Source organism: Saccostrea cucullata, unplaced genomic scaffold (genome assembly GCF_032062105.1).
Source record: "Saccostrea cucullata isolate Sc308-1 unplaced genomic scaffold, CSIRO_AGI_Scuc_v1 ctg49, whole genome shotgun sequence".
In the NCBI taxonomy this organism is placed as follows: Eukaryota; Metazoa; Mollusca; class Bivalvia; order Ostreida; family Ostreidae; genus Saccostrea; species Saccostrea cuccullata.
This window is the reverse complement of record NW_026925976.1, coordinates 60655-84710: the sequence shown is the minus strand read 5'-3', so window position 1 is coordinate 84710 and position 24056 is coordinate 60655. Positions and strand designations below refer to the sequence as shown.

The following is a 24056-nucleotide window of genomic DNA, read 5'->3' as shown; positions in this document are numbered from 1 at the left end:
TTGTTCTTGATAAGATTCAGCTGTTGAATGGCTATCACTAGTATATTTTTATATATTCATTCATTCAAATATGCACTTAACCATGTCACATTTATCAGCAGTATCACTATTTTTATGTACCAAATTACTTACACTTGGGTTTATTCTCTACTTCTTCAGGTGGTAATAAGGGATAAGAGTAAGAAACTTTGACACCATTTCCTTCAATAAAAATAATAAGAACAATAAGAATAGCATTTGTGCATATGCGCATATCTTTATGTTCATATTCTTTAGTATTTTTTTAATTTTAAGTAGTCTTTTAAGAGGGTTGGGTTATTGTGTCCATTTTCAGACTATATTCATCTCCTTTAGAAGGAGAGCGCCATTTATATAAAAATGGTCAAATTTAAAAATTAAAACATATGAAATTTTTCTTTCCCAAATCATAGTCGACAGTTTAAGATATTATAATTTAAAAAATTAAGTAATATCTGATGGTTAGTTTATTGCCCCAAAGGCTCCTTAAAGTTATCCTTTCATAATGAATATAAAATCAATAAACTATGTCCTTTCAAGTTATAAACAATAAACATGTTTACTTGTAAAGTTTTAGCACAGATATTATGAATTTTCATGAGTAAAAATAAAAAGAAATGTAAAAGGATAAATTCCTTGAGAAGTGAAAAAAAAATTAACTGAAAACACACAAAATGAAAGCAATTGTTAATAACCTATATACATTTTCTAGTGTTTAGTGTATAATGACAAAATATTTGAGATGCATGTCCACTATCAACATGTACAATGACCGCCTAGTTTTTTTTAAATTATTCATGCCATGAAAAGCATATCTTATATTGTTCTTGTCCTTGATTCTTTTTATAGCTAAAGTAAAACTGATAATGCTATATATTCATGAAAAGATGTTTGTGTCATTTCTCAAAATTTCAAAATTTCATATCTCCAGGTAGGACAACAATATACATATAATATAGTTTTTGAACTTGCATCTAATACAAGGATAAGGCAAACCCGTTTATATTCCTGCATATTAAAATGCATACATGTACCAGCAAAAGGTCAACTTATTACTGCGTATAAATATTATTCACCTATTCACAAATCTATGAACAACACATATTCTAATGCAATTATTTTGTAAAACACTTTTTGATTGGCTAATGCACTGATGTTTGAAGCAGTAAAACGGGCGTGAAAGCTTTTTCATTGTGACGTCATAATAGAGCGACACAAAAATACAATGTTCCGTGACGCATTTCATGTAACTAAATTCAACAAAATAGGACGTAAACAACAAACAAAATGCATGGATTGCATCAGAATGGGAATAACTAAACTTCTAATTTGGTATTTGCGACCGTTAATGCTGATTTAACGGAAGCAAACATCCGTTTTACCGGCTCCGCTTACGCGTCGCCGGTAAAACTCAGTTTGCGACCGTTAAATCATCATTAACGGTCGCAAATACCAAATTAAAAGATAGTTATTCCCTAATTAGTGAATTCTCTAGGACATTATTGATGAGAAGAACAAAGCAAAAGAATATGGATGAATGTTTTTAAAGCGTAAATTTATATTTTTCAGCAGTGAAGAAATGTAGTTTTGCTCATTAATTCACCTATTCTTTTATATAACATGTATAATGATAGACTCAGCCTAGCGTTTACGATCTATTTGTTTTGATACGTGTAAGCATTTTATAAATTATCAAATTGTAGGCCTTGATAGCCAAGGGTAACAAGTTTTGAAATCTCTGGTAAATTATAATTATCTCATAAATCTGTGCCAGTCCGCTATATACATGATTACAAAGGACGCCTCCATATACATCAAAATATTCTAACATATTGACTTTTTTGAATCCGTAATGTGTAAAAGATTAGAGATCGAGTGACACAAAAAAGACTAAATCAATCTCTGAATCAAGCGATATATGAAATACATTCCGCAAAACAGCAAACTATCACGGGAAGTTCAAAATAAAAAAACACGTATTAAAGTCCAGGTTTTTTGATGTCATTGACAGCTGCTTTTTCAATAAAAATATTTGGAACTCGAAATTGACTCACCTTGTTTTAGTGGTCATTTGAAAAATTATTTTGTTAAAAAACATTCTGATTGTATACACAAACACCCTGAAGTTGACATCAAAAAGATAACTGAGTTTCTCATTTACAATATATATGTGGAGTGGAGACTAGGTCTTCCAACAATCTATTGGAATTCCCATGGGTACCAATTGGCCCTGTTATTAGCAGGCCTATTTTTGTATTCACATGAAGCAGAATGTGTCCAAAATCTTATACGTAAAAAGAAGAAAACACTTGCTTTCGACTTTATTTCGACATTTAGATACATCGACGACGTATTGACAATAATTAACAATGGTTATTTCCAATCTTGTGTCGATACGATATATCTCGGTGAGCTTGAAATAAAAATATACTACAGAGTCTGAAACATCTGTTTCATTTTGGCTATTTTATTTGAAAAAGACGTTGATGGTAATCTAACAACCAAGCTCAATGATAATTGTGATGACTCAAACTTTTCCATCGTCAACATCCCTTACTTATGCAGCAGTATACATTCATCACCTGCATACGGAGTTTATATCTTCATTTTATTCGATACGCAAGAGCATGCTCTACGTATGTACAATTTCTATATATAGTTATGTTATATCGTATAATATACGTTAAAATAAGGTTCATTCCTTTAATGTTACAACCCTAAACGTAAAAATCCGAAAATTGTATTTTGCGTTATTAAATTGAAAAATCTAATAACGCAAAATGTAATAATTAATCCGAGTTTATTACATTTCGCGTTGCTATTACATTTCGAGAAGTAACGAACTTCAAGGTTTTGATCCGAAAAATTCGAGATTGGAAAAGGAACATGACTGTCATTAATCATATTTACGTCTTAGGGGAGAATCGAACTCGGTCCTCACTATCACAAAGCGAACACCCTACCACTTATAGGCCACGCTGATCGGTAACCCAACAAAGATTTAAAATCTCAAAGTCAAATTTCTTCGGTCCCAATGAATAATTATTTTTGTTACCTCTTCCAAATTCACATCTTAATACTAAAACTTTGTATCGACATATCTTGCTGAAAATTTATCGCAGCCTGAGGTTCATTTAAAATCCTGAACATTTTACATCTAAAATGTTTGATTATTTTGCCAAACACAAAGTAATTGTATAAAAGATGGCACTCACCAAATCCAGATTTCTGTAAGAGAAAGATGCACATTTGCAAAATAACTACGGTATTGATTACACACAACATTTTAAAGAAAATTAAAATTAATTTTGTATATGAACAACACTAATTACATGTATATACATTGATATAATAGGACACTCTTCTGAGGCTTCTATTTATATAATATACTGACGGACTTTAAAAACGCAACACCTAAAAATATTTGGTATTTTAAATTTATTCATATATCTTATAAACAAATTATTTCTTGTATACATTCAACCATGTTCAATGTTCAGTATTCTTTAATTTTCAATATCATTTTTTTCACAAAAGGGGTACAACAGAAAAGAATGTCAAAGAGGGGTGCGTCAAAAATGTGGTTTTGGTCACTAATACCGTGTGTGGCCTCCATTGGCACGGATTACGGCGCGAAGGCGACGTGTCATTGACTGGCAGACACTTCGAATGGTCCTTTGAGGAATATTCTGCCACTCCTCCAACAAAGCTCTCTCAAGTTCCTGTGGGTTCTGAGGCTGAGGCTGGCGTCTGCGCACACGTCTACCCAGCTCGTCCCACAAATGTTCAATCGGATTTAAGTCTGGAGACAAAGCGGGCCAATCAAGGACGTTGATGCCGTTCGTTTGCAGAAAATTTTGCGTTAATCTTGCCGTATGTGCGCGCGCATTGTCCTGTTGAAAAATAAGCCTGTTCGCTTGTCTATGCTGATGCAATAATGGTGCTAAAACAGGCTGAAGAATTTCGTCTATGTACCTCCTGGCAGTGAGAGTTCCGTTCAAAATGACCAGTTGTGAACGAAAATGGTGGTTTATCGCACCCCAGACCATGACGCCACCCCCTCCAAATCTGTCGCGTTCAAGTACACAATTGTCCACAAAACGTTCATGTAAACGACGGTAAACTCGACATCTGCCGTCTGCATTGCTAACATTAAACTTAGACTCATCAGAAAATACAACTTGTGTCCAATTCCTGCGTTGATTCAGATTCTGCCTGGCCCATAGCAATCTGTTACGTCGGTGATGCTGCTTTAGTTGTGGCCCTTTGTAAGGTCTTCTGCACCGAATCCCATGGCGATTTAGTATTCTAGAAACTGTTCTAGGATGTATAGGCCTCCCATGACGTCCAATAATTTCCCTCGCCGTGGTTGCAGCTGCCGTAAAACGTTCTCGCAAATGACGTTGGCGTATGTAGGCCTGTTGACGTAGTGTTGTCACACGCGGTTGACCTGGTCTTGGACGATCATTTATTGATCCTGTCTGATGAAACCGATGCAGCAACCGGCTAATTGTACAGGGATGAACGTTAAAGCGCCTAGCAACCTCCCGCTGACTAACGCCTGCTTGCAGTAGACCGAGTGCTCGATTTCGCATTTCATTATTTAACCGCGGCATGGTCTTTATTTCGATTTATTCTGTTAGTGGTGACTATACTTTCATCAACAAAGTTGATTGATCACGACAAAACCCCCTTTTCACTTTTCCATATGTTTTTAAAAAGGCCCGAATATCTCGTGCAATACTACTCACATCATGCAAACAACTAGCACAGGTAAGTCGGGTAGTGGAATTTAAAAATCAGCACTATATATGGTGAACGAAGATTGCAATAAAAGTTTTCAATATTTTTTGAAAAATAATTATAATGAAAAAATATGTATTGCGTTTTTAAAGTCCGTCAGTATATATCAATAAGGAAGAATATGACACTATTTCATTTTTTTGGTTCAGGTTTAAAGGTAAACTATAACTTGGATTTTATCACTCGAGAATAACAAGATGTGTTTGTAAAACACTGAGGCCCCCGTATGGCAACATAGCGAAGGCAACTATCTCAAATGCAAATAAAATATGCTGGTACCCAAACTAAGGCCTTCTCACAAGAAATACAGTTGTGAAATATGAAAGCCCCAGCACCACCTGATCAAAATTTAAGGCCAAGGTTAAACTTTTTTAAATGTTGGTCAAATCTTAGGTCAAGGTTAACGGGTCAAAGTTGTTGGTATCCTAGGGAAGGTCTTATCACAAGGATTACATAAATGAAGTATGAAAGTCCCAGACCTAGGGTAAACGTTTTTTAATAGTATGTCAATCTACCAAGGTCATAGTCAAAGGGTCAAAATTGTTGAAATCGAATGAAAGGTTTTGTCACAAAAAATATATATATGTGTGAAGTATGAAAGCCCTAGCCCTTACAGTCAAACGCTAGTATGGCCAAGTTTAAAGTTTTTTAAAAGTAGGTCAGTCTACCAACTGAAAGTCAACGTCTAACTTGTTGGAATCCAATGAAAGGTCTTGTCACAAAGAATACAGATGAGAGGTATGAAAGCCCTATCAACAACCATTTAAAAGTTATGGCAAAAGTAAAAGTAGTATTTTTTATAAAAGTAGGTCAAGCTCTAAGGTCAAACTCAAGAGGTCAAATTTGGTGGTGCCCAAAGAAAGAAAGGCCTTGTCACAAGGAATACACCTGTGAAATATGAAAGCCATAGCCCCACCCACTCAAAAGTTATGGGCAAAAGTTTTTGAGGATAAACAGACAAACAGACAGACAGTGCACTATAATACCCCTCGAAACTTGGATTAAGTGTATCGTATCTATGTTACAATCGAGCTCGCATTTAAGGAGAAATTATGAAAACCATCTATCCTTCTGTATTCAATAATCCAGAAGCGACAAAAGAATTAGATAGAATATGTACTGGTATATATTTCAATTAGTTTTGTTTTCTTAGTTAAAAATGTTTGGCTTTTTTCTCACACTAGAGAAGAGAGTGTCTGTATTTTTTTCCCATCAAATCTTAAATCTTTAAGTCCATGAAACAATACAAAAATAGGAGCAGAGCAAACATGGACCTCCAAAACATCAAATGTGGTATCAGGTGCCATGGAGGAGTGAGCATCCACCACAGACCGGTCACACCCGCCGTGTGATCCTTGTCATGATCGAGAAAAAACGGAAAAAACCGTCGTCAATTCAGTATATAAATAATGGACTAACAATTGGTATGAAAAACGCCTGTCAGCATTTGACTCAATGATAAATTGTACTTGCTGACAAGGTCATTGTATCGACCATAGAAATAATGACTTTAAACGAGACTGCTGATATTCTTGTTTCACTAACTTGTTTGTCAATAATTTATCCCGTTTTAGAAATTGTTCATACGTAGAGCATGCTGAAGATTGCGTATTGAATCAAGTGAGATATATAAACTCTATATGGATCGAGGTGATGAAGGTATATTGCTGCATAGGTAAGGGAAGTTGACGATAAAAAATTGAAAGTCATCACGTTTATCATGGAGCTTGGTTGTTAGATTATCATTAATGTCTTTTTTCAAGTAAATATCCAAGTATGAAACAGATGTGTCAGACTCTGTGGTAACTTTTCTCTCAAGCTCCTTAGAATATATTGTTTCGACATAGGAATGAAAATTACCATTGTTAATTAATTGACAGTACGTCGACGTCGATATATCTAAATGTCGAGTTGAGGGCCACAGCAAGTGTTGTCTTCTTTTCACGCATTAGATTTTGCACAAATTCTGCTTCAAAATAATTTTGCAAATGACTAATGACCAGGTAATTAAAGAACTTTATTCGATAATAACCAATATTCCCAAATCAAACTTTGACGGAGAAATATTCAATTTTTATTCTTAAATAGGGGGATATATGCTGACTTCAAAGCACTAAATATTTTCATAAGCAATGACGTCATATGTTTCAAATGACGTCACGAAAATGACGTTAATTTAAAATTTCCATGATTTCTACAGAAAAATGTATATATTACGTCGATATTTTGAGTAAAAATCACCGAGCGCAGGTTTGATCAGGCTCAATATTTTGATATAATATGTAGAATGATAATATCAATGAAATATGTAAATATTGTTCTTGAGCAAACTTGCGCTCTATAAATTTTAAAGTTAAAATTATTGAAATTTTGTTCATTTTGTCTTCTTTTTAAAAAATGATATAAAATCGGACTAGTTTGTGACGTCATAAAAACAAAAATAGTCAATAAATTACTTTGAAATTATAATATGTTCTGTTAATTTATATTTCTTATACAATTTATGGAATTCAGTATATTTCAAGAATTTTCAAAATTTGACTTTTGTGGGGGGCAAAGATATGCAGTATACCGCAAATAGTTCTTTACGAGTTCCATTTTTATTGAAAAAGCAGAGCTCTGTCAATGTTATCAAAAAGCCTGGACTTTGATTTATCGTGGAGAGTAGTTAAAGAATGAATTTAATAGCTACCCATTTTATACGGTATAAACTGGGTTGGGACAGTTTACGCGAAGCGGTTTATAAAAAAGCGTAAACTGTTCCAACCCAGTTTATACCGTATAAAACAAAATGACTTCTATGGCACGCCAAATTCACAAAAATGAGATAATCATAGTTTCACAATTGATAAACTAGGTTTATCGACTGTAAACTATAGTTTACAAACCGTAAACTATAGTTAACGATTCGTTAAGTATAGTTTTCATCTGTAAAACTATAATTAACGGTTGTTAACTATAGTTTACGAATGATAATCTAAGTTTATCTGTCTGTAATGAAACGTTAACAATAGATTTTGTTGATAAACATAGATTCACGTCTGTAAACTATAATTTACGATCGTTAACTATAGTTAAGCGTTGTTAATCATAGTTTCACAAATCGTGAAACTATATTTATCAGATCGTTAACTATAGTTAACGGTTTGTAAACTATAGTTTACAACTCGTGAAACTGTATTTATCAGAAAATCTATGTTTTGCAATCGCAAATGATTGTTTTCAGTGTTAAGTATAGTTTACGGTCGTGAATCATAGATTATCGCGTTAACTATGGTTTACAGATGTGAAATATGGATTAACGTTGTTAACTATAGTTTACAGTTCGTAAACTATAGTTTACAACCGATAAATCTAGTTTATCGATTGTGAAACTATGATTATCTCATTTTTGTGAATTTGGCGTGCCATAGACTTCAATTTGTACAAAATTTGAATGTAACGTCAGGCGGATTGATACGTTTTTGACGCAAGTCATTGTGACGTACGCAACCCATTTTATACGATTTAAAGTAATTTTTTATCCAATCAAATACATCGTTACAACCAGAATTAAATTATTTGTGTATAAAGTTGGAAAGTTTGAAAATTGTAAGTTTTTAAGCTGTTGATTTTGGTAAAATCTTGTGATTTCAAATTGTCCAAAAGTTCTTTGGAATTTTTGAGTATCCACATCTGATTCACACCACTTCTTCAATTTATTGTTGCTCAGTACTCTTGAAGTTTCTCCTAAGTCACTACTGTTAATATCTACAGATCTAGAGGCTTGGTTGAACCAGGGACTTATATACTATTATATAAGTCCCTGGTTGAACATTTACTGGAACCTGTAAACAGTATGCACGTATGTATTTATCAAATGAATCAATATACATATTGTACACATATTAAAGGCCCTATTTGTGAGAATTATATGTATGTTTTGAGGATAAACATATAAATGCAACAAAAAAGGTCATCCGGCGTCTGGAGTGCTAATTTTACCGCTTATCAGTACTGAGCTTAAATATCGTCTTTTACCCTCTCCAAGTTAGAACTCTTCTGCGTCTAAAGATAAAAATAAGCGCCAAGCAAAAGAAAACTGGACAGAATTTGGAGTAAGGATATACAAAAATGTAAACATTAATGTGTTGGCATTCAATTGCTGGTATATTTCAAATAAAATAAAGCAAATGAGACCAGTTATTCAATGCACTAGGTAGAAATTTGAAGTTTGTGGTAAGAAACACATCTTTCCAAATACAAGAAAATCTTAGTCTCACAGCAAGTCCAGCTTAATCTCTTGGTTTTTCTATATAGCTTGAATAAGCTGTATAGTTTTATTAAGCTATTCACTAACTCTGTATTTGCTATTTCTATTGATCCACAATATCTGCATTAAACAATTGTTTTCATGTTATGATGTTTCAAGTTTATGATGGGGATAAATACAATGAAAAATTATTTTCATTTGTGTGCTTGAGCATGCAGACTCAATTTCAGATTTTTTTTTCACTGGAAGTATGAATTTTTCAATTCCAGACTCTGGCTAAACAGTACTTAAAAGTAAATGAAAAAATCAACTGCTGTTTATTGATTTTTTTAAATAGACTTTGTTCAGAATGTTTCACAAAGGAGGGGATGGGAAACCTAAAGGATTTGGATTTTCTGGATTCTCGATTTCCAAGAAAGAAGAGCAGGCCCCTAGTCAGTCTGGCTTAGGAGGGATGCCTAGTGGAGGATCCAGCATTATGCCGGGTAGATCATTTGGGTATCACACAAACATTGGCAAGAAGAGAGCAAGGAATGAAGATGAGTGAGTGATTTTTTTCCCCAGGAATCATGAATGTTTGGAATCTTTCATACTGCTTTTGAAAGGTTTCAATTTATTGTGGGAACAAGCAGAGAATACCTTTTTCATAATGCCTTACACACATTTCAATTTTTTGGAATCAAGCAATAAATCAAGAATAACCTTTTTTGTGAATTTAGTATTCTAATTTTTTTTGTGTGTGCATTTCTTTTCAATAAATTCAAGGTACTTTGAACAAGATGATGATGAAGATAATATGGCCTATCAGCCAGCCCCGGGGAGTCCAGGGGAGGAGAAACCTGAGGACAGTGATGAAGAAGACCCCCTAGATGCTTTCATGGCAGACATTGAGGTAAGTTTACACCACATCCATTGGATGCCTCCATATTCTTATTTGTTATCAATTCAACTGTAGTGTTAAATGCTGTTGTATAATTTATTGACTGTGACTGTTTTGAGGGCAAACTGGAATAAGAGGCCACATGTCTAATAAGCTGGGCAGAAGTATCAATATTTCGGAATATTGCAATGCAATGACAAAAATAATATCAATATGCTGGCAAAATCAGCAAGTCAGAAGCTATTTTATGGGCATATTTCAGTGAATAACAATAATAAATCAACAAGATTTTTTCCTTTAAGTAACTTTTCTTAGTTATGTACATCTTGCATGTAAATTAAAGTTAATGTAATAAGAAAATGTCATTTTAATTTTCGTTAAAAATATTGCAATACATATTGCAATACAGTTTAAATTTTTGCAATGTATTGCATTACAAAATCTCTAATGTCTAAAGTGACCACTTTCCAAATTTTTCTAAGGTGGCCTCTTTAAACATGTTTGACTGGTTACTGTTATACATTAACTCATAGTAGGTGAAGTTTGATAATGGGTCAAACCATTTTAACGAGGCCCGATCTAGTTGAAAATTACGAAAACGGAATGATAAAAAATTTCAATTCTTGGAAATATATTTGTATGTTTTATGCTTATATAGAAAAATTAGAATGAAATTTTGTTACCTTGCCTTTACTGTAGTCAAATGGGGACACTCTCAAGATATGGACCATTTGTCGTGTTTTTATACACAATTACATACTAAAACTCTTCAATAAATAAAGAAATTTACAAATTAAAAAAAAATACATGATGAAAATCTTTGTTTTTCACATATATCATGCAATTTTCATTCTTCTTATAAAATATGAAAAAAAATTGGAGGTAGCCTTTATTGCAGTGAAAAGGGAGCATGTCAAAACACAAAATTTGGATTTATTCTATCCAACTACGTATTTTATAGGTCGCAATGGGTTTATATAATACCAACAAACGATTGCAATACTGTATTTATATAGTTTCTAAAAAATAAATAATTCTTACATTATGAAATAATTTTCTCGCCATGCTTTATTTTTCTCTTAACACGCAACGTTTTACGTGGAGAAAAGGAGTAGAGGGGGGGGGGGGGGTAAAGGCAACAAAATTACGATTTTTACTAATATCATGTAATATATAGAAAAATAAAATATTTCGGGGTTGCATTTAAATGTTTAATGGACTTATTTTATTTTTTAAAACTGAAGATAATCCATGCATTTTACGTCCGCAATAAAAAGAGTGTGTATAAACACTTTAGATAACATGTTCATAGAGAAAGACTATAATCGTTTACTTTTGGTTGCAGTGTTTTTTTTTAACTCACAAATTGAAATAAAACAAGATAAAATTAATGAATCTGTACCACAGAATTGATCCCTCAAAATTAATTAGGTTCCAAAGTTGTTTATTATTTAAATATTTAAAAAAAGATAATAGAAATGCCAGCTTTCAATGCACAGTCTATAAGAGCTACTAGGTAAGCAAGATCAGCGAAACATTTTAGCGCAATTTGACGTCATTTTAATTGTGACGTTATTGTGTTCAATTGTGACGGCAGTCAAGGGTATTGTGACGTGTCTGAGTCGACGCTGCGTTAAAACATGCGCAGATCAAGTAGATCGGGCCTTGTTAAGTTAACAAATGTTTAAAATAGGAAAATTAATGCACAGTTGCCTTGTTAATCTTCAGTATACTGTTTATATATTCTTTTACAGACAGAGGTCAGGTCACAACAACCCAAAGAAACAGCAAAGGAAAAAGTAAAAGAGAAGAAAAAGGACAAGTAACTAATTTCTGTTACATGCTGTATATAGGGTTATTTTCACTCTGGGTTATTTTTTCCCTTTTTTCATTTGCAAACAATTTTTCCCACATTTTAAATACACATAGGATTGATTGAGTTGAATTTTAGAGATAATGCTGTATTCTTTATATTTGCCCCCTTTTAAATTCCCCCACCTTTGACATGTGGATAAATAAAATTGGGGGTGGGATGGTGGTTGGTTGCCTTGTAAACAGTATTTTGTGTAGTGATGAAACTGATTGAAGTATTATATGCTAATCATTGACCTAAACATTAATCTGAAAAGTTCACGGTGGATTCCCCTAGACTCCCATAGTAATTTCACACATCCATTGCTGATGTTGAGATTTTTCATAGATAAATCCCTTTGATGAAACTGTTTGAAATTAAGGATTGCTTCTGTATGATTGAGATTGACCACTTTTACAGAGGAGTCCGAGATGATATTGACCAGGAAGATGACCAGGAGTCTTTTTTCCGTTATATGGAGGAGAATCCAATGGCGGGTGTGGTTTTTGATGACGATGACACAGTTATAGAATATGATGAAGAAGGAAATCCCATCATCCCAGAGAAAAATAAAGTAAAACGATTGTACTCGAATTGCTATTTTCTTTAACTATGGAGTTAGAAGGCCTTTGAAACGTTATAAGTGATATTTCATAGGTCAAACTTATAACCACTTTTTTGCCTTTTCCATAAAATTAGAATATAGAAGTAGCATGATGGCTGCATTCTAAATTGTAGCAGCTAGCCTTGTTATTAAACTAGATGTCTAGGTTGTGAACATGCTTTATTTTTGTTTTCAGATTATTGATCCCTTACCACCAGTTGATCACAGCGAGATTGATTATGGACCATTTGAGAAAAACTTTTATGTGGAGCATGAGGAGATAGCCAAACTACAACCAAATGAAGTGGACGAGCTGCGGAAAAAACTGAGCATAAGGGTATATGTTAATCATCAATACAGAAAGTACTGTTAACATATTACGTTTGGCGGTGTATTCTTTTAAGCGGTTTTGGCGGAGAGATACTTCCGTTAATTGAAGTACATCGCTAAATGTCTTAAACATTGATACATGAATAAGAACATTAAGAAATGTGCTAAATCAAATCTATGCTAATTTGTTTAAAAATCACTTACCGCTAAATATATAATATATTTACAGTATTTGTATTGTTAACATAACTTATTAAGATGCATGGTGCTTCTATAGTCCCATTTGAATTAAAAGAAAATTACTGTAACATAAATTCTCTCCAAATTTTCATATAGATGTGTAACTATGATGCTTCTTTTGTTTTTAAAATTGGTACATTTACCTATACAGTGAACTTAATGTACTAATATTCTATTTTTTATCACAATGTGTGAAATCTTAGAGGTACAGTGTAGTTTATAGAAGTATACTTTAAGTACAGTGAAAAAATTTGGTTAGAAATAAAGTATATACTGGTAATATATTCATTAGTTACATGTAGGACTGGAGATCAGCTCTATTAAAGAATTCCATTAAAACCTAACATATAATAATTACTTTTTCAACAGGTGTCTGGTTTTAACCCTCCCAAACCGGTGTCAAGTTTTGCTCACTTTGGTTTTGATGAAAATTTGATGAATGCAATCAGAAAATCAGAATTCTCACAGCCAACCCCCATTCAGGCTCAGGTGAGTTTCTTCATTTTCCAGCATATGAGTTAAAAATTTTATATTGTACAGATACTACAACATTTATTTCAAATTGATAACCATGAATATCTTGTTCATTTTTGTCTCTGTACACAAAATATTTAGGTGAAAGAAAAAGAAAATTTTGTTTACTAGCAATTAAATATTTTTTAAGGGTATACCAATAGCTTTGAATGGGCGTGACATAATAGGAATAGCCAAGACAGGTAGTGGTAAAACAGCCGCCTTTCTGTGGCCATTGCTAGTACATATCATGGATCAAGTAAGTATACAGTTGAACTTCCCAATCTTGTACATTGATATCTCAAATACCATGGAAATGTAGAAGTGATTTTGAGGTCCCAACCACTTATTTTTTAAGTACAGTGTATTTAATTCTTGATATCTTGAAACCTTGGTTATCAGTAAGTTTTTTTTCTCAGTCCCAAAGTGTTCAAAATAACGAGATTTGACTGTACAGTAAAACTCGGTTATAGCGAAGTCCTGGGGACTTTCGAATTTAATTTGCTATATCCGTAATTCGTTGTATCCATAAAACGAATTCGTATAAGTGTACGCAGAGAATTCGCAATATATACGTTTTCCTTCAAGTAGTACAACCGAATATGGTAGGGAATCAATTATTACAAAAACATACCTTGGCTAACTTAGGTTTTCCATTACAACTTGAATTTCATTTGCGAATACTTACTAAAAGTAAAGTAAGTTCAAAATACTACCTTTGAGATTTTTAAAAATTCGTCATAAAAGATGTAAATTTTATTATTTCTAACCTCTACGGGACTCAAAATCAATTCGCTATATCCGTAAATTCGCTATATTCGAGTTCGTTATAACCTTAAAATTTTACAAAGAATTGTTAAGAATTTTGCCGGGGACCCCGAGAAACTTCGCTATATCCGTGAATTTGCTATATCCTTGTTCGTACTAAACGAGTTTTACTGTATATAAATATATTTAGACAATCAGAGAAAGGCTGGCAAGAGAGACTTTTCTCATAATAAAGAAAGAAGTTTAGAGCATTACAGATTTATTGTTTTGTAGCGGGAGCTAGAAGAGGGGGAGGGACCTATTGGATTAATTCTGGCACCAACGAGAGAACTGTCTCAGCAGGTAAAGAAAACGTCATATGTTGCAAACTCGGCAAGATGTGTACAGTTCACTCGGTTCACTTTCAAAATACTGTATTCAGAATATATAGAATATATACATGTGTACCTTTAGTTTTATAATAAAATGATTTTAAATAAAGAATTTTAGAGAAGATTAAAGGTTGTACTCATTTTTTCAAACCCATAAATTTCTTACCCGTAGATTTATCATGAAGCAAAAAAGTTTGGCAAAGTATACAACATCAACGTGGTGTGTGCATATGGTGGGGGGAGTATGTGGGAACAGACAAAGGCGTGTCAAGACGGCGCTGAGATCATTGTGGCCACACCTGTAAGTCAACACACAGTAAAGCTGAACACTACTCGGAAAATGCATTGTCCACCATATTCCTCTTTCATTTATGCTGCCCCTGCAACCCTAAAGTTGAATCAAATGAATTAACAGAATTATAACTTCTTGAATTTGCAAAAGATTTAAATTAATATAATATCAGACATAAATGTATAAATGAAATTGATTATACATTTTATATTGAATCTGTAGGGCCGACTGATTGATTTGGTGAAGAAAAAAGCGACTAATTTGGAGAGAGTAACATATGTTGTATTTGATGAGGCAGACAGAATGTTTGACATGGGGTTTGGTGAGTTAGTAATGTTATTTGTTTCTACACTTCCCTTATAATTAATACACTACAATAGTTATCTCATTTGATATAAATATGTTGATAAAAGTTGAAATGGAAAAAGAAAACTGTTGCCATATTGAAGTTGTATACATGTACAATGTGTTTGGAATGTATCCAGAAAGTGTTCACATTGGTGTTGTTTTTCTTGTCGACATGTAAAATTTAGATAAAGAGAGAACAGATCTGTATTAATCCAACAGATATTTTTAATTCACTGATAACTCTTTTGTGATGTTAAATTGTTTTTATCATGTATTAAAACATAATTATATTATTTTTTTTAGAGCCTCAGGTGCGGTCTATAGCTAACCATGTTCGGCCAGACAGACAGAGTAAGTGAACTTTATCTTTCTGAAGAGCTAAAATTGAAAAGCATAAAGCTACATGAATTAAATTCTCAACTTAATGGATTGTAAACATTTGGTTGTGTGAGGAAGTTACATGTATCAAGTGACAATATGAGCTACCTTTAATTTTAGCGATGTTGTTTAGTGCAACATTCAGGAAGAGAGTAGAGAAGCTGGCTCGAGACATTCTGCTGGATCCTATACGTGTTGTACAGGGGGAAGCAGGGGAGGTAATTCAAATAAATTTTCTTGACACCTTATTTCCATAAGATAAGCATTGATTCTTGATAAATGAGACAAAATTTTCATGAATTGTGGTTATTACTCTCTATAATCCTAAAGAATACTAACATTCGCGAGAATTAAATTTTTGCGAGCGTAATTACGCGAAAATGAAGTTGTCATGAGTAAAAAGCAATTTACAGTAAACAAAATTTGTTTTTTAAAAACAGGATGATATTCTGTTTTAGAAATTTTGTTCGGTTATTTACTGTACCTTGATCATGTTAATTAATACTCCATGTACATATTTCTTGCATATTTTGGTCATAAAAAATGTATGTCAATGCTTTTTATACCTCTGTATCTGTCATGGTCAAAATTAATTGCCAAAGAAATTTTTCATTCCTAAAAGGAAAAATCAATATAATACTTATAATTATTTTATGAAAAAGTTTTCAGTTAATTCATTAATTGAAAACCTATAATGGGTTTAATGAAATCCTTTGTATTGTCAGGCTAATGAAGACATAACACAGATAGTAGAAGTCCTACCCCTGGGTCCTGCTAAGTGGACTTGGTTGGTCAAAAGACTTGTAGAATTTACAACCAGTAAGTTTTATTGGGGATAACACTTTGTGACAAAAAAAAAAAAAAAAAAAAAAATCACGATTTTTTTCAAAGATTTTTGGATATTTTATATGCATATAATAAAACAAGTAGTAAAACATTTTGAAGTATATAATTTTTAAATCTTAGTTTAAAAGATTCAAAATTGGAAGTAACACAGTGCAATAATTATAAAAAAAAAGTTCATAAAATAGTTTTTTTTGTTAATTTAAAAATTTGAGCTGTATTATGATATTGTTTTGCAGTGGGCAGTGTGTTAATTTTTGTTACCAGGAAGGCAAATGCCGAAGAATTGGCAACAAACCTAAGGGCAAGGGACATGAAACGTAAGTTCCAATGGGGTTTTTTCACCCTTATGTTTGTTCTCTCTCACTTGAAAACATTTTATCCAGTTTTAAATTTTTCCAGATAATTCACCCCATATTCTATATACTCTCTGGCAAAAAGGGTAAAAGGGGCACAATATACCAAAAATTTCCCTGTCTTCTGTATATATTTTTGAAACTAGATTAAGAGATGGCCATTGTATTGTAGATTTTACATGTATGTAAAATGAATGGTTACAAATGGGAAGAATATTATTTGATAGGAATACAAGACGATTGTAGATATATTCTGATAATAATCTGTGAAACATACATGTATCTAAATCATATATGTACATGGTGGCCAAATACTTCAGATCAAAATTCTTTTTCTTTTTATTTCCATGTTTAACTCTTATACAATATGAATATTATATTCTGTATTTTTCTCTAAAAATATAAATTAAAGATTTACATTTACTGTACAAAGGGCTCACCCGATTTCAACCAGGGAAAAAATAAAATGGGTGAAAAAATTTCCCTTTATATAGTTTTGAAATTGATGATTAAAAATGGGAAAAAGGGATCTTTTTCCAAACAGTTTGAACTAAATTCATGTAAGTAACCTATTTTTTCAGTGGGTCTTTTACATGGTGACATGAGTCAGATGGAGAGAAATGAAGTCATCACAACATTTAAAAAGAAAGAAGTGCCAATTTTAGTAGCTACAGATGTTGCAGGTAGGTTACGAGTACACATGTAATACAGTATCACGTCAATACAAGTCAAGACTTAATTCATTCGATTTAATTGCTATATTTATGTTCACCATATGTAAAGGAAAACTTGATCAGAATTTATGCATAATGGAAACGATTCATTAGTGACACTCATGCCAGATAAATGAATGAAATTATAAGAATTAGAATTTCAACTGATCAATAGATGTTAAAAATAAATTGGAATATGGTGACTGCAGTCTCTTCATGTTTTTTTTAAAAAAATATTTGTTTATGTATGGACTGTATTCCTAGTTTAAACTTCAAAAATATTTTAGATAAGATGCATTTGCTATTTTTACTTACATTAAGCATAAATGCTTCTTTTTTAAAATTAGCCAATCATATTTTCATGTTCAGGAAATCTCTTAAACTCTATATTTCATATCTGTAATAAATGTGAATGTTGAAATATTTTCAACAGAAAATGTAAAAGTGAATTATTTCATTAGAATTAGGGAATAACTATCTTATTTAAGATCATGTCTCTGTTAAATTTTATCAATGATGTACAGTAAAACATGGTTATATGGAACACGCTTGTAACGAAGTGATGCTTACAACAGTGATTTTTTTCCCCTATGACTTCAAAATACTGTAGAAGTACTTTTTCTGCGTGGTATTAATTTACACTATGTCTGCGGACACAATTTTTCTGCGGAAATTTGTCCAAGCGTACTTAGTATAAATGTAAGACATATAGTGACTATCTAGGATATCTGCGTAATTTTCTACGTGCGGATTCAACAGAAATTGAGGTTTTGCGGAATTATGACCCCTGGAAAAAAGTATGTCTACAGTATATTAAAAACCTAACAGATGTAATGAATTACGCTTATAAAGAAGCAGAATCACCCAACCCTGACATTTTGTTATAAATGTGTTTTACTGTACTTTTTCTCAAGCAGAGAATGAATATTACCGTACCTGTCACGTTTTAATTTTTTTAGCCCGTGGTCTTGATATTCCCTCCATTAAGACGGTTGTTAATTACGATGTTGCCAGAGATATAGACACACATACACACAGGATTGGTCGAACAGGCAGAGCAGGTACATTTTAGAGCTGTTGTCTATGTGCTTGATTTTCTTTTCTTGGATTATGCTTTTGGAAATCAGTTAAATTTACTTAGTAGAAAAGGCCTCAAATGGGGACCTGCAGGTTTACTTTTCTTTATACATAAATGTAATTCATTTGACCTGAATAAAATGTTTTCCTTTGTATGATCACCCCAAAAATGCTCATTGAAGTATTGTATTCAAAAGCTATATATAGAATAGAACACTTAATTTTTCAGTTCAAATTTCAAATAAATTATATCAGTACATGTACTTATAAGAAAAGTATTATCAAATGTATTGGAAATAAAAGTATTGAAAAAAAAAATGGGGATGGGGCATTATGCTTTTGTTTACAAGCTCATATGATTCTTTGTAAGACGATAATATTTTCAAACAAATTTTGTTTTTCAGGAGAGAAGGGATTTGCTTACACCCTGGTTACAGACAAAGACAAGGACTTTGCTGGACATCTTGTTCGTAATCTGGAAACAGCTGGTCAGCATGTCCCACATGCTCTGTTAGAGATCGCTGAAAAGGTGAAATCTTTATTTCCAGTGGTTTAGTGTTAGAGATAGATTGCTGGAACGGTGAAATCTTCATGTCCACTGATTTTGTGTGAGAGAAAGTCAAAAAGGTGATATCTTCATGTCCACTGATTTTGTGTAAGAGAAAGTCAAAAAGGTGAAATCTTTATTTCCAGTGGTTTAGTGTTAGAGATAGATTGTTGGAACGGTGAAATCTTCATGTCCACTGATTTTGTGTGAGAGAAAGTCAAAAAGGTGAAATCTTCACCTTCCACTTGACAATGTTTAGTGTTAGAGATTGCTGAAAAGGTGAAATCTTTATTTCCGATGGTTTAGTGTAATAGATATATGATAGCTAAGTATCTGGTTCAAGTTTTGGCTATGTGTTTCATGCTGAGATGTTTAAACCTCCTGCTATTTCATCTGTTTAATGTCAAGTTATTTGATGGTTAAGTTTATCTGAAATTTTATCTTCTTTAGAATCCATGGTTCAAGAAAATCCGAGGCAAACAGGGCGGTAAAGGAAAGAAATTAAACCTGGGGGGTAAAGGACTGGGATTCAAGGAGAGGCCAGGATTGGGTGCAGAAAGTGTGAGTATCAAGGTCAAAGGTCATGAAGAATAATTAATTATCTTGATAATATACCAGGTATCTTCAATTTCTTGGTGCTAAAGATTTTCAAAGGAGTTTTCTACTTAAGTTTTATAGCATTAACCCTTTCATCGTCCTAGCTCATGATTTTGTATGTTGACGCAAGTAATACAGATATTTGTTAATAATATAATTTCATTAACAAAGTATTTAATGAATATTAAAAATTGCCTATTGAAGTAGCCACAGACCACAGAATTTCATGCATTATTATAAGAGGAACAGGTATATGTAATGAGTTACTCTAAGTACTCTTGTCGTAAAATGACCAATTTAAATTTTATTTATAGAGTACCAGAGTGCAGGATTCCACAAGTCTTGGAAGTTTTCGAGGAATTGGGTCATCAGCAGGACCTCAGAGTGATCGACTGGCAGCCATGAAAGCTGCATTCTCTGTAAGTAATACTTCTGTTGCTGGCATGTGAGGGAGACGAAGAGTACAAAGAGTATTCACTGTCAGTTTCATTTTACATACTGTATAAACCCTGAGTTATTTTCGCCCTTTGCACTTGGGAACAATTTTACACTGTTTTAAATTCACCCAGACATAGGTGATAGGTCTATATAAAAAATTATGCTGTGGACTTTGAATTTGTCCAGTTTTAAATTCGCCCAACCATGAAGAGGGCAAAAGGGGCAAAAATTAAAAGGGGCGAAAATTTTCCCTGCATACAGTACATGTTTGCATGCACTGAAAATTTGTATTCCTATCTGGATATAATTTGCCAATTCAAAATTAACATATAGGTGAGAAATAAATGCTTGATTTTGATGTGTTGAAATTTCCCCCTCTTTACAGGCTCAATTCAAATCCAATTTTGTGGCGGCTGAGTCCACGGGTATGCCAAAGGTGGAACCGGGAGTTTATAACCCCATCAACAGCAGCAGCACCCGCAAGAAAAAGAGCCGGTGGAATTAGGTCATTTGTAAGTGGAATTAGGTCATTATGCCATACCAGGAAGCGTGAGTCATTCATCTAAAATAGGGATGAAGGAAGTTCCTCCCCGGTCCATTTGAAGTGAAATCTGAATAGATTTAGTTATCACCTTTGGTGAAACAATGTAGTTCATCTGATTTTGTAACAACAGTATCTATTCAGAATATTGTGATTGGCGGTAAAATCTTGTTGGCTATTTTTCAGTGGTAGTTTATAAACATTTGTTGAATATGGACTGCTGATTTTTACTGTGGTTCAGTGACACCAAACCATATGTTATTCAAGCTTAAGAAAATTGTTTGAACTGATAATTTTGATTTTCTGATGTAGAATTACCAGCTTATAAACTCACTTAAATGTAAATCATGGAAGAAAAATTTTTTCACAATTATGTTTAATATTTGTTTTGGTTTGAATTAATGTTAATCTTGTTAGTGTTGCCTGAAAAACAAATTTTAATATTTTTTTTAAAATTCTATGAAATGGAGATCTCATCTCTTTGTACAGTGTACATCAGTAATTAATCAAAAGTGAAAGTCTTGAATTGGCATTACATGGAACTGTCATGAAAAATGTATATTTGTTATATTCAGAATTAGATTTTTAACCATTTTTATGTCAATTAAGGCCAGGAAAAACATGCTTGGGCCTTTTTATGCAAGGAAATCCAGTCTGCTCATTTTTCTTTAAAAATCTAGATACATGTATGTGCTGAGGAGTGGAAAACACTATAAATTTTCTTTAAAGATTGAGGTATATGTGTTAGCAAATTCTCTTGTGACTTTTTTGTTTTAGTATTTAATCTGTGTCCATACATGTAATTCAATATTTTTGAAGATTCTATTCTGAACATTTTTATTGTTCATTAAGGTCTGACAAGACTTTTCCACAGAAAAATATAAATCTATGTATACAGGGAAGTAAGGATATTAAAATAGCTACATGTATTAAAGGTAAATTTAAAAAAAAAATCACCATTGAAGCTTTTATTTTTCTTCATAAATAAAGAATTTTAGAAAGAAGTTTTAGAACATTTCAAAGTCTTTTCTAACGGAGATACATGTACAGTAAGTACGGCCTGTGATTCCTTTTCAAAAGTTTTGAAACATTTGTACATGGATTTGAACATTTTTAGCTCACCTCAACGAAGTTGGGGGAGCTTATGTAATACCGTCGGTGTCGGCGTCCCAGGTTAAGTTTTTTGGAGCAGTTTTCTTTTTAAGTACTTCTATGTCCTATATTGATTAGACATGCATGAAAGATGCTTCTAATGTGTTTCACTGTACCAGTCAAAGTTTCAGATGCTGCAATTTCAGCAAAGGAATGACCAGGTTAATGTTTTTGGAGCAGGTTAACATTTTTGGTGCAGTTTTTGGTGTAGGTCTCATGTCCAAGGAACTATAAGCCCTATGTTGACCAAACTTGCATGGATGGTACATCTAAGGATGCACATAACCAGGCTTGCTTCGGATGCTGAATCTGACCTACATTTTTCGGTTGAGTGAACATGTTAATGTTTTTGGTGCAGGTCTCATTTCCAAGTTTCTATGAGACATATAATGACCAAACTTAAATGGATGGTACATCTAAGGATGCACATTAGCAGACTTGCTTCGGATGCTGAATCTGACCTACATTTTCCGGTTGAGTGAACAGGTTAATGTTTTTGGTGCAGGTCTCATTTCCAAGTAACTATAAGCCCTATGTTCACCAAACTTGCATGGATGGTACATCTTAGGATGCATACTACCAGACTTGCTTCGGATGCTGAATCTGACCTACATTTTCTGGATGAGTGAACAGGTTAAAGTTTTTGGGGCAGGATTCATTTCCAAGTTACAATGAGCCTATAATGGCTAAACTTGCGTGGATGATACATCTTAGGATGCATACTACCAGACTTGCTTCAGATGCTGAATCTGACCTACATTTTCTGGATGAGTGAACAGGTTAAAGTTTTTGATGCAGGATTCATTTCCAAGTAACTATGAGCTCTTTAATGACCAAACTTGCATGGATGATACATCTAAGGTTGCATTCTACCAGGCTGGCTTCAGATGCTGAATCTGAACTACATTTTTTATGCCCCCCTTCGAAGAAGGGAGGGCATATTGCTTTGCTGCTGTCTGTCGGTCGGTCGGTCTGTCATTCCACTTAGTTTCCGTTCATTTTCTTCGCAACCATTGCACATACTGAAATCAAATTTGGTATAAAGATATATCACATGAATATCTAGGTCAAGTTCTGTTTTGGGTACAATCGCACCATTTTTGACAGAGTTATGCCCCTTGGACTTAGAAAAATTTCAATTATTTGCAGTTTCCGCTCATTTTCTTCGCAACTATTGCACGTACTGAAATCAAATTTGGTATACAGATATATCACATGAATATCTAGGTCAAGTTCTGTTTTGGGTACAATCGCACCATTTTTGACAGAGTTATGCCCCTTGGACTTAGAAAAATTTCAATTATTTGCAGTTTCCGCTCATTTTCTTTGGAACAGTTGCACATACTGAAATTAAATTTGGTATACAGATAAATCACATTAATATCTAGGTCAAGTTCTGTTCTGGGTATGATCGCACCATTTTTGACAGAGTTTTGCCCCTTGGACTTACAAAAAAATTCCAATTTGGGGGGAGGGGGGCATAAGTGTTTTACAAACATCTCTTGTTTCTGGATGAATGAGGAGATTAAATTTTTAAGCAGGTTTCATTTCTAATTAACTATTAGCCCTATATTGTGCAAACTCGCATGGATGATACATCTTAGGATGCATACTAATGGACTTGCTCCGGATGCTGAATTCGACATACATTTTCCAGATAATGGACCAGGTAAAAAGTTATGGGTGCAGGTCTATCACCAAGAAACTATAAGGCTTAAATAAACCAAACTTGCCCAAATGATGCATCAAGGGATGAAAACTCTTAAACTTGCTTCAGATGCTGGATTTGATCACATTTTTGTGATGAAGAACTAGATTGAAGTTTTTATATAGGTCTATTTCAAAGTATCAGATCAAAATTTCATAAATGTTGCATTTTTGGATGTACACTTTTTGTTGGGTAATTGTGTGACTTTGCCTTACTTAAAGGCAACATTCGTTGAGGTGAGCTCTGTAATCTCTGATTACCTATGTTTATTCTCAGTCTCTGATCATGGATTTAATACAAAAAAAAAAAAGAAATTATGCAAAATTGATTTAAGAATAAAATTTAGAAATTACAACATATGTTTGAGTTTTATTTTTGTGGTAGTTTTCAAAATCTTTCTCAAATGTTACATGATTCTGAATACAATTTATACAC

General features: G+C 33.1%; 1 protein-coding gene and 1 long non-coding RNA gene across 2 annotated transcripts; both read left to right on the top strand.

Moving 5' to 3' along the window:
* Positions 1-9416: 9416 nt before the first annotated feature.
* On the top strand, positions 9417-21765 carry LOC134270227 (ATP-dependent RNA helicase DDX42-like). The gene is made up of 20 exons (XM_062752418.1): positions 9417-9616; positions 9839-9965; positions 11708-11775; positions 12226-12379; positions 12606-12746; positions 13349-13468; positions 13644-13751; positions 14534-14602; positions 14804-14932; positions 15146-15245; positions 15575-15622; positions 15770-15867; positions 16375-16468; positions 16732-16812; positions 17430-17531; positions 18521-18622; positions 19043-19167; positions 19636-19746; positions 20097-20201; positions 20606-21765. The coding sequence occupies exons 1-20, from the start codon at positions 9423-9425 to the stop codon at positions 20723-20725; spliced, it is 2196 nt and encodes a 731-aa protein (XP_062608402.1). The 5' UTR covers positions 9417-9422; the 3' UTR covers positions 20726-21765.
* A 609-nt stretch (positions 21766-22374) lies between these two features.
* LOC134270201 (uncharacterized) lies at positions 22375-23980 on the top strand. The gene is made up of 2 exons (XR_009992743.1): positions 22375-22692; positions 23438-23980. It is a non-coding gene; the product is annotated as an uncharacterized LOC134270201 (long non-coding RNA).
* Positions 23981-24056: the final 76 nt, after the last annotated feature.

What these genes read in the sequence shown, in the direction of transcription:
- LOC134270227 (XM_062752418.1), top strand. Translation starts at nt 9,423, where the DNA reads ATGTTTCACAAAGGAGGGGATGGGAAACCTAAAGGATTTGGATTTTCT. An exon ending in AATGTTTGACATGGGGTTTG is followed by an intron (nt 15,246 to 15,574) that starts GTGAGTTAGTAA and finishes TATTTTTTTTAG; the next exon opens with AGCCTCAGGTGCGGTCTATA. An exon ending in TACAGGGGGAAGCAGGGGAG is followed by an intron (nt 15,868 to 16,374) that starts GTAATTCAAATA and finishes TTGTATTGTCAG; the next exon opens with GCTAATGAAGACATAACACA.